At 35.7% G+C, this 16,584-nt stretch overlaps 1 protein-coding gene across 2 annotated transcripts in view; it reads left to right on the plus strand.

The window, feature by feature from the left end:
- LOC136800623 (dosage compensation protein dpy-30-like) overlaps positions 1-3,537 on the plus strand; it is a 154,427-nt gene extending 150,890 nt beyond the window's left edge. The window contains exons 2-6 of one of the 2 annotated variants that reach the window (XM_067057270.1): positions 1,612-1,701; positions 1,896-2,167; positions 2,363-2,502; positions 2,905-2,984; positions 3,153-3,537. In XM_067057270.1, coding sequence (XP_066913371.1) covers positions 1,641-1,701; positions 1,896-2,167; positions 2,363-2,502; positions 2,905-2,971 — 540 coding nt within the window. In that variant the 5' untranslated portion in view covers positions 1,612-1,640 and the 3' untranslated portion in view covers positions 2,972-2,984; positions 3,153-3,537. Of the gene's footprint in view, positions 1-1,611; positions 1,702-1,895; positions 2,168-2,362; positions 2,503-2,904 lie in introns of both variants that reach the window. The other variant, XM_067057269.1, reaches the window with a different exon arrangement.
- The last annotated feature ends 13,047 nt before the right edge of the window (positions 3,538-16,584 follow it).

The raw sequence follows: 16,584 nt of genomic DNA on the forward strand, positions 1-16,584 counted from the left end.
CACGCAAAATCAGGTTAAGATTCTTGCTTTTTTGAACAAATTAGCGCCTTTTTAATAAAGTACTTTTATTGCAGGGATGATTGTGAAAAATCCGTGGGTAGGAAATTGAAATCCTAGGGTGAAAAGTTTACTTTTAGATGGTTGGTCTTCAAAATGCACATGATTTTGAGACCCTGTTCACAGCAGTTCGGCAAATTGCACAGATCCGCAACGCTGCGAAATTCTGCATCTTTAGCGTTGTGATATTCCGCAACGTTGCGAAATTCCGCAGCTTTACTTCTGCATAATTTCGCAGCTCTGGCCTTTGGCCCAAAATCGGCATTGCAGGGCCTGGAACGGGTGGACCGGGGTCCCAAAATAATGTGCATTTTGAAGAACAACCCAAAAGGAAACTTTTCATCCTAGCATTTTAATTTCCTACCTAGCGATTATTCACAATCATTCTTGGAAAAATGCTACTTTGTTCAAAAAAGCGCTACTTTGTTCAAGAAAGCAAGTTTTTGCCTGATTTTGCATGTGTTTAGAAGAAAATTGGTAGGCGCTCATAATTTTTTAAATCACAAGCTTCAATTGGAAAGCATTGCGTAAAATAGCAGCGCAACCCTAGGGAAACGCTGCAAAAAACCGCAATTAATTACTCCAGCAAAAATTTTATAATGGTTGTCATATATATAATTAATTTGTCTTTTACAATACAGCTGTTACTAAGGTACAATATTTTAATTTATTCTGTTTGTACTGTTTGGAGTAATTTGTTATTCAATAGATCATCACGTTCTCCCGATTGACTATTTAACTATTGAATTTAACTACTTTGTGTAATGGGATAATCTTTTGTGATTAAATTTCGCAGATTTCGCGGATTTGGGTGAAATCCGCGAAATTCCGCGAAATTAAGTCCCAATAGAAATTTGGAAGGGCCTCATCCGCGAAATATTTCTAAACAAAACTCAAAATATATCAAGCAAATACTATTTGAATAGTTACTTGTGTCAAAGAGGCGTAAATAATGTGTGTTTCAATAACTAACATGCATGATTTGATAGTAAAAGTCACAAAATCGTTAAATATTGCCACTTAATAGTGCCGCCCGCGAAATTAAGTCCCCGCGAATTAATCCCCGAAAAAGCTTATCCCATTAAAGTAATTCCGACACCCTTTTTAGAGATGGGGTTAAAAGGGACGTCAGAATCACTTATTGAAAAAAGGCAGGCAACCTATTTTAATGGGATGAATTTTTGTGGGGATAAACTTTCTTGGATTTCATGGATTTTGGTGTCATCTGCTAAAATTAAGTCTCAATAGAAATTTGGAAAGGCCTTCTTATCTGCAAAATATTTTGAGAAAATCTAGAAAAATGTACTATAAACTACTTTTAGAATGTTTACTGTTTATCCCATTAAAGTAGAAAAATTTTAGTTAGTAAGGTACATACAGAGGATTGAAATGGTCTGACATTTTAAAACAAAATTTATTCACTCTAAGGGAATTTTCTAACAGCTAGATTACAGTATAATCTATGTTTTAATATTCTTTCTGTATGATTATTAGAAAAAAGATTTATTCGAGGCTGTTATTATTTTCTATGATATTTGCTTTGTTTTTTTTAACAGAAGTACTAAATAGAAAAAGTATTTAAAATGTCAGCAGCAGAGCCAGAACCCATGGAAACAGCACCAGTTGAAGAGACTACCAAACCAGGTACTTTTTAAATATTTTAAAGCTATATTATTGCAGTAGGTAGGTGCCAATTTTTCTTTAATATGCTCTGTATTCTTTATTTCAGTTAAATTTATTGATAAGGAAATACATAGGTCCATAGGTGAAATTAGGTAGAAATCCTTTGTTTGAAAAGGTTAAAGGAGTAGCAATAATTTGATATTTTATATCTTTAGCTGAAGACAAACCCGCAGAACAACCTGCTGCTGAAGCAGCTCCAACTGAAACACCTGCTGTTGTTCCTGCTGCAGAAACAGAAACTCCTGCCGCCCCTGCTGATCCCACCCCAGCTGCTCCAGAGAAACCCGCAGAAACAGAAACACCTGCCGAAACACCTGCTGCAGCTCCTGCCCCAGAAAAGACAGAAAGCCCAGCACCTGCTGCTGTAGAATTACCGAAAGTAACACCACAGCCAAGCACTCCAGTTGTCCTTACTGAAAATGTTCAGGTAGCAAACGTATTTTTCATTTTTCTCGTTTATTTTTACTTGCACTTCAAGTGGAATTTTGTAAAAGAATACCAATTTTAAAACCAAATTTGGTCTGAATTCTTTATGCTACTAAAACAACTTAGATATAGGCCAGACAACAAAATGAAAATCATACATACACTGACTGACATCATCCTTGTTAATGTTTTTTAGAAAATTGTAAGCGAAGAAAAAGAGGCTGCCACAACCCCAAAGAACAGGACTGACATTCAATCACTACCAACACGCCAATATTTGGACCAATCTGTTGTCCCGATTTTACTACAAGGACTTACAGCTTTATCAAAAGAGAGGTAGATATTCCGAATTATTCAGTTAAAAAAACTGAATCACATTTTGCCATAATTGTTTTCAGAGTATTTCAATGACAACACTGCTTATTGCCCTTCAATTTGAAAAACAATTCGTTTCAGAAAGAAGGAATTTTGCAAATGATGGCTAGAATTACCCTCTGAGTCTAATAATTTCACTTATTTTTAAGCTTAAAAAGTCTTTTAGGAAGTTTCTCTTCCAAATAAGACACTTAGCAGTTTTTCAAATTTTTATTTTAGCTAGTTTCAAAGCATAGCTTTCTTTTCATCCGAAAACACCAAGACTCTGGTGTGTAAAATTAGTTTTTCGTTTGCAATAAAAACTGATAGACTGATAAAAAAAAATCAACTTTTCAAAATTTTATAAAATGTATTTTTTTGCAGACCAAGCGAACCAATCGACTTTTTGGCAGCATATCTCATGAAAAACAAACACATGTTCCAAAAGTGAATCGGACTAACTGGTATGATTATTTAAATACTGCAGTCCTATGAAAAATCACTCACAATGACTTAAAAAATTGCTTGGTAATGATCGAAAGTTGCGGTGGCAAAATATGACTATTGAATTTTCTTCGTTCGAAAAAGCACACACTCTTTGTGTATAGATTGCAAACATTGTATATATTTAGATGGCTGATTTGCGTGTGTGTGATATGGATAACCAATAAAAACAAAAGTAGGCGGGAGAGAAGTATGGTTTGGACATTATATTCGATACAACTTGCGTGTGTGTTTTCAACAATTATGATTCTGATGGATAAAAATATAACTTTACTTTCGCTTTGAAGAAGTGCACAGTTGATTTAAAATTGATGCTTCGATTCTTTTGGTTCAATTTGGTTGGAGATAATGATATGCAAAACTTTTTAGTTGATATTTATTGCTTTTTTTTATTTTTTGTTACAGTTTTGCTAGATGAAAAAACCCTAAGAGACCTTATTTAGTTGTAATTTTTTTAACTGTTCTGCTACACATTGTTTTTAGAGATATATAAAAAGAAGCAAAAGCAAACTTCAGATGTATCATTTAAATTCCTCTTCAGAACGATTAAAATTCTTGACCTTTATTTCGGATATTCAAACTGGGATGAGTCAAAAATTGTAACATAATCTTGGTCAAATGACAAAAAAATATCGTCCGTTCCAGTATCAAAACCCTTAGCAAGTCTTTAAATTGAAATCAGTTGAAATCGCTTTTGATATTGAATCATTTGTAAAATTTAAGATAGCATATTCCTTTCGAAACCATAAAACTTTGAGTGTCCTATTGAACTAAATCTGGTCTTTATGTTACCTTTAAGATTATATTTTCAGCATCTTTTAAACAAGGGACACAATTCTTGAACTATCTAACAAAAGCTTTACGTTTTAGGAATATATTTTTCTGGCAATCTTAAATATCTAGTCATACAGATGTTCCGGATATTTAAAGGTTTATTCGTCATATCGCATCCAAAATCGATTCGTTTCAATTCGTTCTTCACTTGTCTGTAAAGTGGTGGGAGAAAAGGTGGTGGTGTCCTATCTATAATACTTTCGCTTTCGATTTTTCCTTGATTTACTTCAGCTTTAAGTGGCTGTTTCTCTTCACGAATGTTTTCTTTTAAATGAGCGAATTTCCGGTGATGCCAAAGATCGATACCATACTTAAAAATCTCCTGCATTCTCTCTTCTTCTTCCGCCTGCTTACGTCGCAACTCGAAAATCCTTTTACGGTGACGAGCGTTTTCTTTCGCAAATTCTTCCTTCCGAGCGTAAATATCTCTTAATATTGTTTCTTCATTTTCGAATAACAAGTTATTGCTTGAATGCCATTTTCTCAAATTTTTTGCTGATTCAGCACTCATCGATGTATAAAAACTTTGCTTCAACTCATGTAGAATTCTTGGCTTCGTAACAAAACTTCTCTGTTGAAACATTGAAGTGCCCCTATGTTCTGTGAAGACTAAATAATATTTTAAACCCGCCTTAAGATAAAGAAAATCGATACAAAAATAACCTTTCAACGAAAAAAAATGTTGAAAAAAGGATTAAAAAAAAGAACTGTATAAAGAAGAAGAAAAGAAAAACTGGAACAGAAACCAAAATAAAAAGGCGATAAAGAAAAACAGAATAACTAATAAGAGATACTGTCGCACTCTCACAGAGGGTGCCTGTAGACGAACCCCTATTTTTCACTTCATTCGGACGAAAAGAAAAACTCAAAGAGAATTTCATTGATGTTAAGTTTTTCAAAAATACATTATTACTAAAAATTCACAGTTTAAAGTCGGCGTCACTGGCTACGTCATCCTGGTACTTTATATGATTTCTTTTCTTAAGGTTTGGGGACACGAGACGTTTTTTCGCGTCGGTGCAATGCAATATGCTCCACCCCATCAACCTGAAACGCTTTCTAGTGTCTCCACCCCATTTTTCTTTTAATAACATTTGATATATAATAACAATACAATACTTCTCTCATTTTTGTTCCTGGGACAAAATCAGGGTGTCTTTTGGGTATTTCCCTCACTTTTTGTCCCATGAAACAAAAAAAGAAACCATGAGACGCACGCACTTTTTTGTGTTGGTGGGATGGAGCATGTTGCATTGCACCAACGCGAAAAAAAACTTCTCGTGTCCCCAAGCCTTTATGGAGTGCGACATTTTTCATTTTTCTTTCCGTTGTTATCATAATCTGCAATAAACATTGGGCTCAAATCCCGAAAATCTACACTCGTCCATGAAAGTTATCTGGCACCCAGATGCAGAAATTTTCATCAGACACGCTAAAGCTCTGAAGGTCGGGAAAATTTTCAACATCTTGAAGGTTTAGATTACGGAATTCTTCAAGACCGCGTCAAGCAATGGGAGGCCATGTAACCCAGCCCTCGTTTTCAGGGTTTGGCGGGTCCAACCGAAATATTATTGAAACCCAGGCTAAGCTTGCTTTCTGTATGATGGCATTGTATTGCAAAGTCACCCCTTCTCTTTCTCTTCTCTCTTTTCTCTAGCTAGTACTGACGGGGGCGTACGCATATACCGACGCATATTTCTTGGATTACCGTCAACACCGACAGCAAAATTTGGTAAAAATCCTTATTTTGTCACCGCATGGCATGTTTGACACCGAAATACCGTCACTTTTTTCTTCAAACACCGAAACACCGACAGAAAAAAGAATTAGTACCGTCACACTGTCAAACCCGTACGCCCCCCCCCCTAGTTCTGGGAGATATACACACAATTTGATCTCAAAGTAAGTTTGAATAAGAAACCTGCCTTACATGACTAACACTGTGTCGTCAAACCAGAAAATTGTCGTTTCTAAAAATTTAGGAAAAACGTATCCATTTGTTTCTATACTACTGTGAAAATGTCGGCACAGAATAAAGGAAGTCTAATCGACTCCTATTTATTTTACTGCTTCTGAAAATCGAAGAAGATCAGCCTAAGAATACTTGAGTTAAGACTCGGATTTAAGTTATACTTTTGACGGATGTTCAGCTTGAATAATTGTCTTAAGAAATTAACCTGAATAGACATTGAAAATGAAGGTACTTTCTCATAGAAATATGCAAATCTGACTCTCATACTTTTTTTAAGTCATAATTCTAATAAAAAAAGTAGCGGATTGAAGATTCGTTAACTTTTTTAGAAAGAGTGAACACTGTGCTATTTGGTGTAATTCTTTTCTGACTTAAATAGATAAAAAAAGATAAAGCTTTACTAATAATTCACAAATAAAGAATTATGTTGAAGAAAGTATACAACCTAGCCAATTCTTTATCGTCGTGTTTCTTGTAAACTCTTGGATATGTAGTGACAATAAAAACAGCGTGTGATGGGTACAAGCTGGCTAATAACAAACAACGATCTTGCTCCACATTTGATTCTTGAATTGTTGGAAATGTTCAAATATTATTACTTAGAAAACTAAGCCTGAACTAATGCACTCTCAAAGGCTGTCAGAATTCTTATGTTAGTACACGTTTTTGTAAGAACAATCTATATAAGAACATAAGGCTTCGATGGCCAAAATGTTCAAAACATGCTTAGAACATTTTATTTTAAGGGTTTGCGGACTCTAAAACGCCCGATTTCGAAATGGACAAAAATAAACGCGAAATTGGGAAAATAAGAACATATTAAGAATATTTTTAGGCTTTAAAAGTTAAGATTATCCAAAGGCTCCAAAATTTTGGATGTTCTTAAAAAAAGAACTTGTACAGGTGTTCTTGAAAGTTAACCTAAATACACGTTTTTTTTAATAAGAACATCAAAAATTTTCGAAGCCTTCGGATGTTCTTAGTTTTTTGGATTGGAAGCCTAAAAATGTTCTTAAAATGTTCTTATTTTCAACATTTTTTTTTAATTTTGATGTAATTTCTTAAGAAATTGCATGTTTTTAAGTATCCAAAGCCTTAGTATGTTCTTAGAATGTTCTTAAATTTTTGGGCCTCGAAGCCTCATGTTCTTATATAGTTTGTTCTTATAAAAAAAAAACGTGTAACCTAAAATTCAAAAGCATGAAAGCTATTATTTTCTAAGATATGAGTGGCGTAGCAAAATTCGACTTGAATTCTCTATGCTAAGTGATTCAAGGTATAAAAAGTTTTATGATCCCTGACGACAATGACCAAATTTGTTCGTAAAATTTAGAAAATATGGGAAGTGTTTGGATATTTTGATATTTCTAGAACAATTTAGAAGCTAATTATACTTTAGAATATTGTTTTATATAAATAGATATCTTATTATATTGTTGAAAATAACTACAAGCATATTACTGTCCAAAGATTTCTACAGCATCTTCAAGTGTAGTAATTTTTAATGTTAATCCGGATGTTAATTTTTCGGAATTTCTAATTTTTTATTTTTCGAAATTCCGATTTTTTTATTTTTCGGAATTCCGAATTTTTCGATTTTTCGGAATTCCGAATTGTTTTTTATTTTTCAAAATTCAGAATTATTTTAATTTTTCGGAATTCCGAATTTTACCAGACTTTTCAGAATTTCGAAATTTCTTTTGAAAAATATAACAAGGAATGCTGATTTGTTTTATTTATTTGAATTCTGACCTAAAATTCAAGTTGTTTTCCTTTAGGGGACATTTTAATAGTAAGATCTGCCATCTTAGACTTTGTTTTACTGAAATGTTGTAGATATTAAATTTAGTAAGTAAAATGACAGCTCTTTTTTGTTTTTTCCTAGCCTTTCTCGACTCTCATCGATTCTTAGGAATCAATTGAACAAATTGAAAATTTACTCCGAAAAACTTGCTATTTTAGTAATAGATCCTTGAATCTCGTTTATATTCAGAAAATTAACTGAAACGACAATTTTCTGGTTTGACGACACAGTGTTGACTGAAACATAGGTAGTTCTTTACTTTACTTTAGGTTCACAAATCCTTCACTGTCCTGCACTGTCAACCTTCATTTTCCACTTGTTTTTTTGTTCCCGCCTAAAATTTAGCCTAGGCAGGCTCAAGTACGAAATGCACGAAATGAGACGCCATTAAACTGCCACCCTGAACTCCACCCTTTACATGTAATGGGTTTCGGTCGCTAAAAAGTTAATTTCATGACATAAGCTGGGTTTCGGCTGCTAAGGCTGGGTTTCGACCGCTGACGGAATAAAGATTTGCGTCGATGGCCACTAATCCGCCATCGAAATACCAGATAACTTCATGAGTAACTTCGGAATTGAAAAAGTTTTTTCATTGGTAATTTTGCTGAAATTTCGTGAATTTTCTGATTCAAGTAAACGCGAAGAAAAAAATTAATTTATAGTTCTTTTCTTCAAATCTTTTTATGATTTAGTTTACAATGCACTATAACTTGTTACACAGCATGGGATCCCCCCAGGAAGATGGGGGATCAAGTTTTGTCCTGGAGAAGGGGGTGAATATTTTCACCTTGATGGGGGGACTTATGCAAATGGGGGATTTCAGGAAATTTCATGGGAAGTGGGGGAAGAAAGTGCACCAAATGGGGGTTTTAGGCCCCAAAGGGGGGGGTTGAAAAGCTGGAGAACACGAGAACACCATGCACGGTGACTTTAAGGCTTCTGTATGGTATCACACACTTATCATTACACTAGCCAGGTGACACCTCAGTCTTTTACATTTTGGACGTAAGATAACTTTCCATCTGTTTAAATTTGCAATCACATAATCTGTATAAATTGTCTTTGACTTTGGAATCACATTCGTCACGTGACCAGCCTTATTTTTGTCCCTTAAGTTGAAATCAATACAAAATTGTAAGGTCGGCTCTTTCTCCATAATTCGACTTTCCAAGAGATTGTGATTTCAATAAGAAAAAAAGTTCAGATTTTGGAGAGTCTTTGGACCTCCTATGGTTATTTTGGTTCATTTGAAATAGTGAAATAAAACTTGATACATGGAAAATTATTGAGAATTGTAAAGTTCTATATTATATTTGGAAAAGCAGAGGAAATTATCAGATCCTATTCATAATTTTTCACATTAGCCACTCCTCCTTTCACAGTGTATTAACGTAAGGGGTCCTTGTTTTTGTCGTCATTTTAGAATGTTCTTGGTTTGATATTCACGTGTATTAAGTACAATCCACGTTTTCAATTCTTTGTCAGGTTTCTAATTTCAGATTTCCTTTCTTTTCCCATTTACTCCAGTACAAAGGTTACAGCCAATTCGATTGACTTCAAAATTTGCCATACTGACCAACTTTGCCAAATCCACAGTTTCGATGTCAAAAGATCCCACTTTTGTAGCAAAATGTTACACCGCTACGTCGCCATTTTGATTTCCGTTGTGTGACGCTTCGTCAGCAGTTTTCTGTCGGCGTTAGTAGAGCGCGAAGTGTTTATACGAGCGGATAATATTTTAACCAATCAAATTGCCGATCAGCATTGTTTTGCTTTAGCATAAGAAGGTCTTCTATTTTTCAAAACCTTTGCCAAAAGTGGCAAAATTGGGAGCAGTGTTTTGTATGGAGGTAAGTTCCAAGAATGCCAAGAATGCCAGATTCACCACATCTTTTTTATTTGGCATTTTTGTTTCAAAAATTTTGCCACATTTGCCAAATCTTGGTCAATCGAATGCAAAATAATTGGCAATTAGGGCAAAATTGGCATATTTTGAAAACAATGCACAGACCATGTTCTGACGTTACGGTTTCGCATCGTTCCGATATTGTTTTTGTTGCAGATAAAAAGTGTTCATTCTGATTTCGGAACCTTTAGAAATAACGAAACGGAACAGTTCTGTTCCGATGAAAAAAGTGGAGCGAAACCGTTTCGATCTATTTTACTTTATAACGTCTTTTTCTTTGACGTTCTCGTCGGGTTTCTGAACGATACAAAAAACCGTAGTTAATGTCTAAAGCACAACGTTATTTCAACATTCTTCTGATGTTTTCGAATGTTATTAACATTGAACATGAAAACTGTTTCGATGTTTAGTATCGGCTGGGTACTATGTATTCCCCAGTCAACTTGTGCCATCTGAAAAGACGCAAAAAGAGTTTCGAATATAAGATATAACGAATTTTGTTAGGTGACAACAATCAAATATCTTTAAAATTTGTCCAAAACCATTGTGAAATTTAACAGTATATCCTACAGTATTATAAAAAAAAAAAAAAAAAAAAAAAAGAGTTTCGAAAGGGCACTTACATAGTCATAGCAAATATCGTGTTTATGGCCAGCTGGTATCAGTTCCTCTTTGAAGAAAAAATAGAAGTTCTAACGCCACGTGTTATACCCTTTGGAATACACTTTACATCCTAAAAAATCGTTAATTTGAAATCGTATTTGTTATGAAAGAAATGTAGGCTTCCTTGTATCTATCTTCATTTTGAACGTGAAAGTCTTCTCTTTAGTTTCCAAACTTCTCGTCAAGAATCGCGAACTGATTGAAAACGAACTCAGGTTACAGGTAAGCTGTAGTACTTGCTCAGTTTCAACGAACTTCTCACGTGTTCCACGCCACCTTGGACAAAGTAAGCCACTTGATGATGACTTCAACAGTTTCAATTTATCATAATTTAGTGCTTGTCGAAGGTGAGAATGAGACTAAACTGTTGATTTTGACGATATTTCTCTACGGAGTCGACTTTAGCCTCCATTTAGGGGAGGTGTATCACCGAATCTGGAGGTGTATAAATACGGCTCTTTCGCAAGCTTTGGTCTGCGCCAAACAACTATCATATATCGCAGGACACCTTTCTTCAAAGCACGCCGCAATAGGACCAAGCACGCGAATGTTTACTAGAGGGATCTACCGCGACATCGAGAGCAGAATTTCATGGTATAATTTTTTCGAGCCTTCCACAGACACAAAAAGCGAACTTAAATTTTGGTCAAAAAATCTTAAAAACCACGATGGTTATTCTATGAAACACAGCCCAGCTCATACAAAGGTGATTTTTTCAGACGCAAGCGACTCAGGCTTTGGAGGTTTTGTATGCGAAAGATTGAACAGAAAGGTTTGCGCAGGGAGTTTTTCGTCTTTAGAGTCATCATCAAGCTCAACTTACAGAGAACTCTTAGCAATAAAAATATGTGCTTCAAAGTTTTTCACGATTCTTGACAGGAGAAACAATACAGATTAACACAGACAATCAAAACGCTTCAAGAATTTTAACTATAGGAAGTACAAAAACAGATTTGCATCAACTATCTCTTGATATTTTACATTTAACAACGAAAAACGACATCATTTTAAGTCCTAAGTGGATTCCTCGAGAAGAAAATGAACTTGCCGATTATCTCACTCACGTTAACGATTCAGACAATTGGTCAGTCAATCATTCATGTTTTCAATTTATCTCTCGTCATTTCGGACCTTTCACAATAGACCGCTTTGCAGATAATAACAATTCGAAACTTAAGGTGGTAGTCTACCGCCAGATTTCAAAAGTCAAAAAATCACATTTTTTGCAATAACTCAAGAACTTCTTTACATTTCGTAATGAAATTTTCAGGAAATGTATATCAACTATTAACATTTCTAAAAATAAAAAAAAATTCTAAAAATAACCAAAGACGGGGGTAAAATCAGCCAGGGGGTAATTTTGCTTGTGTCAGGTTTTCTGAATAGTCGGCTTGACCTATGAAGTTAGTTTTTTTTTTAGATGACTAATATTTAGAAAAGGTCTGGAATGAGTGAAAAAAAATTTTTTTCCAGGGGGTAAGAAACTGAAAAAAACGCTTTTTTGAGATTAAAAATCATGTAAGGAAACTTCCCTGACAATTTCAACTCTGTAGCTACTCTCAATCCTAAGATATTTCTGACAAGGTGAATGCAAACCCCCGGAAACGCGTTTTGAGAAAATCAAAGAAAAAGGCAAAAGTCCAGACGGTGTCAATCGAACAACTTCGAACAAAAATCGCAATCGAACCAATCGAACGTAATCCAACGCGATCGAATAATTGCGATTCGATTGTCGAACGTAATCGAATCTCAATCGAACGGCCGATTCCTGGGTAATATTCGATTGCGTTCGAGTAAGGTTAGATTGGTTCGATTGATTGTTGGCTATGATGTTCGATTGGTTCGATTGATTGTCAATTACATTGGATTAATCTTCGATATCGTTCGATTACGATTATGTACGATGAGTTTGATTGCGATTAAATTAAATTGGATCACTCTGTTAGAGCTTCTTAGCGTGGGCGGCCGAGCGCTTAAGTAACGTACGAAAGTGAATAAAATCTAATACAATTGAATCAATCAAACGTAATCGAATACAATCGAACGTAATCGAAGCAATTGAACAGCAAATCCTGGGTAATATTCGATTGCCATTCGATTGCGTTCGACAATTGAATTGCAATTATTCGATTGCGTTCAATTGCGTTCGATTGATTCGGCGTTCGATTTGTTCGATTGACACCGTCTGGAAAAGTCTGCAAAAATGGGTATTATTTTAAGTTGGAAAGCTCTTTTCAAAAAATTTCTTCACTGAATACTCATCCAACCAGTCAGGTTTCAAAAGTTAAAGTAAAACATTTCACAAAAATTGATAAAATATCCAAAAATCAACAAAAACATGTTGCGCTAAAGTCATGTATACATAGCAAAGTTTGCGGTAATCTTGCGATAACATCAAATTTGGGTGAAAACAGCCACATAAGTGTGTCAAAATGTTCATTGAAAGTCCAGCATAACTCTCTGTAGGCATGAAAACTTTTTGTGTGCATATTTTTATTCACATAGACTAGATGACAATGAGCAATGAGCTGGCTTCTTGACCGAAGGAAGGCTGTTATGAGTGGCGGGTGTCAGATGAGAAAGTGCGTCTCCAGAAGTTAGGTCCAGTTCATTATAATGCACATTTCCATCTCTGTTACATCATGTTGTGCTTGGAAATATGTCAGTTACATTTAAATCCACTACAAAACATTATGTGAGCCACCAAAAAGCACACACCGCCTCTCACCGCCTATGATGCTCCTCAAAACAAAATGGCGGCAACTTAAATGTTTTTCGTAGAAATCCAGCAACATAACCAATGTACAGCAACTTTATGGCTTCTGTAGAGTCTATTCTTCATTTAAACAAATCATTTCCATCAAAGAAATTAAGTTTTGATCTAAAACTTGCCAAGAAATCTGCAGAATCATGCTTACCAGTCGGGTGTTTAAGATAAAAACTGCAATTATTGCTCTTTTCGGAAATTATTGCCGAAAACGGCAATTTTTTTAACGATGAAATTTTGTGATGAAGCTCTGTTGCTAAAACAAAAACAACTTCAAAATTACGTTTGGTTGGTATGGTATAAAAAAGTAACACTTTCCAAACATTTCTTTTTCAAATTCTAGAGATTTTTTCGTATTCTGGTATCTGTAAGACTAATAAATCGTCTTCCTTTTTACAAAAGAGAGGATGGCTGGTTGAAGATGGAGGGTTTTGCCCAGGTTTACCAACATCAAGTTTGATTAATAGACTGTAACTCAGTTTTAAAAGTCTGGTAAGTTTGGGCTAAAGGCGTTAGATCAAATAATAGACTCCCACAACTAAACGACTAAACTACAACTTCTCAGCTCAGATGGCAAAGTCTCAGTCTTCTCCGGTGAATAGTCAGGGCTAATATTATTATTATTCACAAATCACAAGATTCAAGAAGTTAGAACGGGAGTGGCGGACTCTGGATTTAGAGGTTTCAGAAAATGTAGCTCTGGTACTACTGAAATGAACATATCTAAAATAGTTTGAGGGTTGATAACTTGTATGCTGTGTATCGCCCATACAAGGACCAGCCCCAGGGTATATAAGAAAAAAAGAAATCGTAATTCACCGCCCCTCGCGTTCCAACCTCCTTTTTCAAACGAAATTACGGGTTGGGCGGAAACTGGGTGTATGGTTTGTATAATCGAGGCAATCGGACTCTTTTCAAACAGCCTCGATCACCATCATTAGCTCTTCTCGTGTCCTGTTGATAGGGTTGGCAAACGATATCATCCACCAGGATGCATCCTCTCTTATTTTCCCCCTATTTTCTACTTTCCTATCTTCTATCCTCATGTTCTGACTTTCTCTAGTGTTTCTAACTGTTTTCTAAGTATTTTTCTGAAATTTGCCCGTACCGGTGAAATAGGTCTCCGACCCCGGCTCGAACCACCAAATACAAGCTACCTTAGTTTACAAACCCAATGCCTAACCGCTTGCCCCAACGAGACACGGCAGAAAGCTGTCATTCACAAATACTTATAGCGTGTAATTTACAGACCTTTATTAAGAAAGCTCCCAACCCTACCGGTGCCCCTACAAGGATCCCTACGGGATCCTAAGTTAGGTCACAGGGTACGGATGCCCCTAAGAAGGCCTTCGGCCTTATATTGTGACTCTCGAGCTCCAACCCTAACCCTAACTGATAATAACCGAACCCCCGTCTAGGTCCGCAGATTGAAAAATTTCACTTGCATCCTGGTGGATGATATCGTCTGCCAACCTGTTGATAGGGTGAGCAGCAAAGAAAAAGCACTTTAAATTGACAGGGATTTTGAAATTTACTTGCTGCCACAATGTCTGGTGAAACCATAAAATGGAGCAGTGATCCAGCAAAGATCGAAGCATTAGGAGAGACCAAAGTTCGTAATGTTGGATCATGGGTTGGCAAAAATATGACCCCAGCTTCTTTGGCTCAAAGATACATGCACTGGACTGGACGATGGTCTCAAAGATTCTTGCACATCCCTAAAGTTGGAATGAAGCCCTTCTGGATTATGGCATTTGCAGTTATGGCCCAACAATATGCAATTAGATACAACTTTTCTCCAATCCTCAAGAAACACAAATGGCGTAAATATCATTAATTTATAAAATATCTTTTTACTATGAACACTCCAGAATTTTACCAGCAGAATTGTGTAAATTTTTGTTTTTGGTTGAAATTAAAGAATAACAATTTTTCCATGTTGTTAATAACTAACTACAGCTCATGTTCTTGTTCGTGTTGCTACCAGCTTTATGTTCTAGACATAAAAGATTAATTTTTGATGGATTTCTGATTTCTTCACATTATTTACTACTTCTGCAGCTGTTTGGCAAGTTGCGTAGAATGACAGCCTGCATACAAAATTTTGCAACATTGTGGTTTTTCGCATTCTTCCACGGGATGCATAACAGGTGTGCTGCTATTTTTACCCAATGCTTCCAATCGAAGTTCTATGAATGAAAATTACGAATACATTTTATAAGCATTTTCTTTAAATCACAATCACAAAATTGTTTGGTTCCCGTCACCCGACCGACCGTGATTTCTACTGAAAAATTAGAGTCGGAAACTATTTTTCCTGACAGCTGAAACTCCACCATCACCCTCCATGTTTTCTTTTTTGAGAGAAAGAGGAAACGCTAATCTCGCCCAAAAAAACAATTCGAAACCCGTTAATTCTGTTTTTTCCCGATTTTCAAGTTCAATCTTTTATTGCGGACCATGTGGAAGCATCAAAACAAACTAGCGGAGCTTTTGTGAAGTGAAAAAGAGGCTTAGGGCGATCAAACGTTCATTTACCACCCTTTTCTAAGGAAAATTCCGCCCTCTTGGACTGTTTCGTTCAAACAGAAAATATTTTCTGACCAACCGACCAACCCACTTTTTGATGGTTGGAATGACGGGAACCAAGGTATTTGCCCAAGCAAAATCAGGTTAAAATTCTTGCTTTTTTGAACAAATTAGCACTTTTTTGAATAAAGTACCTGTGGGTTTTGTGGTACATATACCTGTAGTTTTATTACAGAGATGATTGTGAAAAATCCCTGGGTAGGAAATTGAAATCCTATGGTGAAAAGTTTACTTTTAGATGGTTGGTCTTGAAAATGCACATGATTTTGAGACCCTGTTCACAGTCATCCTGCAACCATGTTCTTGGTTCAAAGACAACTGTTGCCAAATTTTACAGCAGAAAAGCTGTGATATTTGATAACATAGTCCGAAATTTGTTGCAGAATTTGGCAGTGCTGTCATTCTATCCATTTTCCTGAACTTATCCAGACTTTCCCAATCTTAGGGAGGGTGCCAAAGGGCATGGAAATTCAAAGGGCACAAAAAGATGCCTCTGATTACTAATTTCAGTGCCCTTTTGATTTTTTACACCTTAGAATTTGCAGTTTTTTGCCAAAAAGAGAGAAAATACTCAAAGTATTTTGTGCTTGCTTGGCTCACGTTATTTTTACAAAGATACTTACATTTAAAATCAAAATCTTCTAAAATTGCCTCCCCACATGGCCTGAATTCTGGTCGACCCACCACGCTACTGAAAAAGTGTAAAAAACAGCAAAGGAGTGCAAAAATTAGTAACCAGAGTTGCCTTTTTCTAACCCTTGTCTTTTAGCACCACCCCCCCCAAAAAAAATTGGCTGGGGGAGGTAGTTGCATCGCCCTGCCACCACGCTACTGATGTTCTTTTTATTCATGGTATTATACCACCCTGAAATTTTTTCACTTTCTCCCGATTGACTATCGATTTTCGGTTAGAGAAATGTCATTTGACGTTAGTGGGTGGTTAAAAGATGGTTAAGGTTTTTTTTCAAACACAGAAGCATGATTTTTGGTTTGGTTATCAATCTTTATAGCAAATCTAAATTTTG

This window comes from Clytia hemisphaerica, unplaced genomic scaffold (assembly GCF_902728285.1).
Source record: "Clytia hemisphaerica strain Z4C2 unplaced genomic scaffold, Clytia hemisphaerica genome assembly, whole genome shotgun sequence".
NCBI classification, from domain to species: Eukaryota; Metazoa; Cnidaria; class Hydrozoa; order Leptothecata; family Clytiidae; genus Clytia; species Clytia hemisphaerica.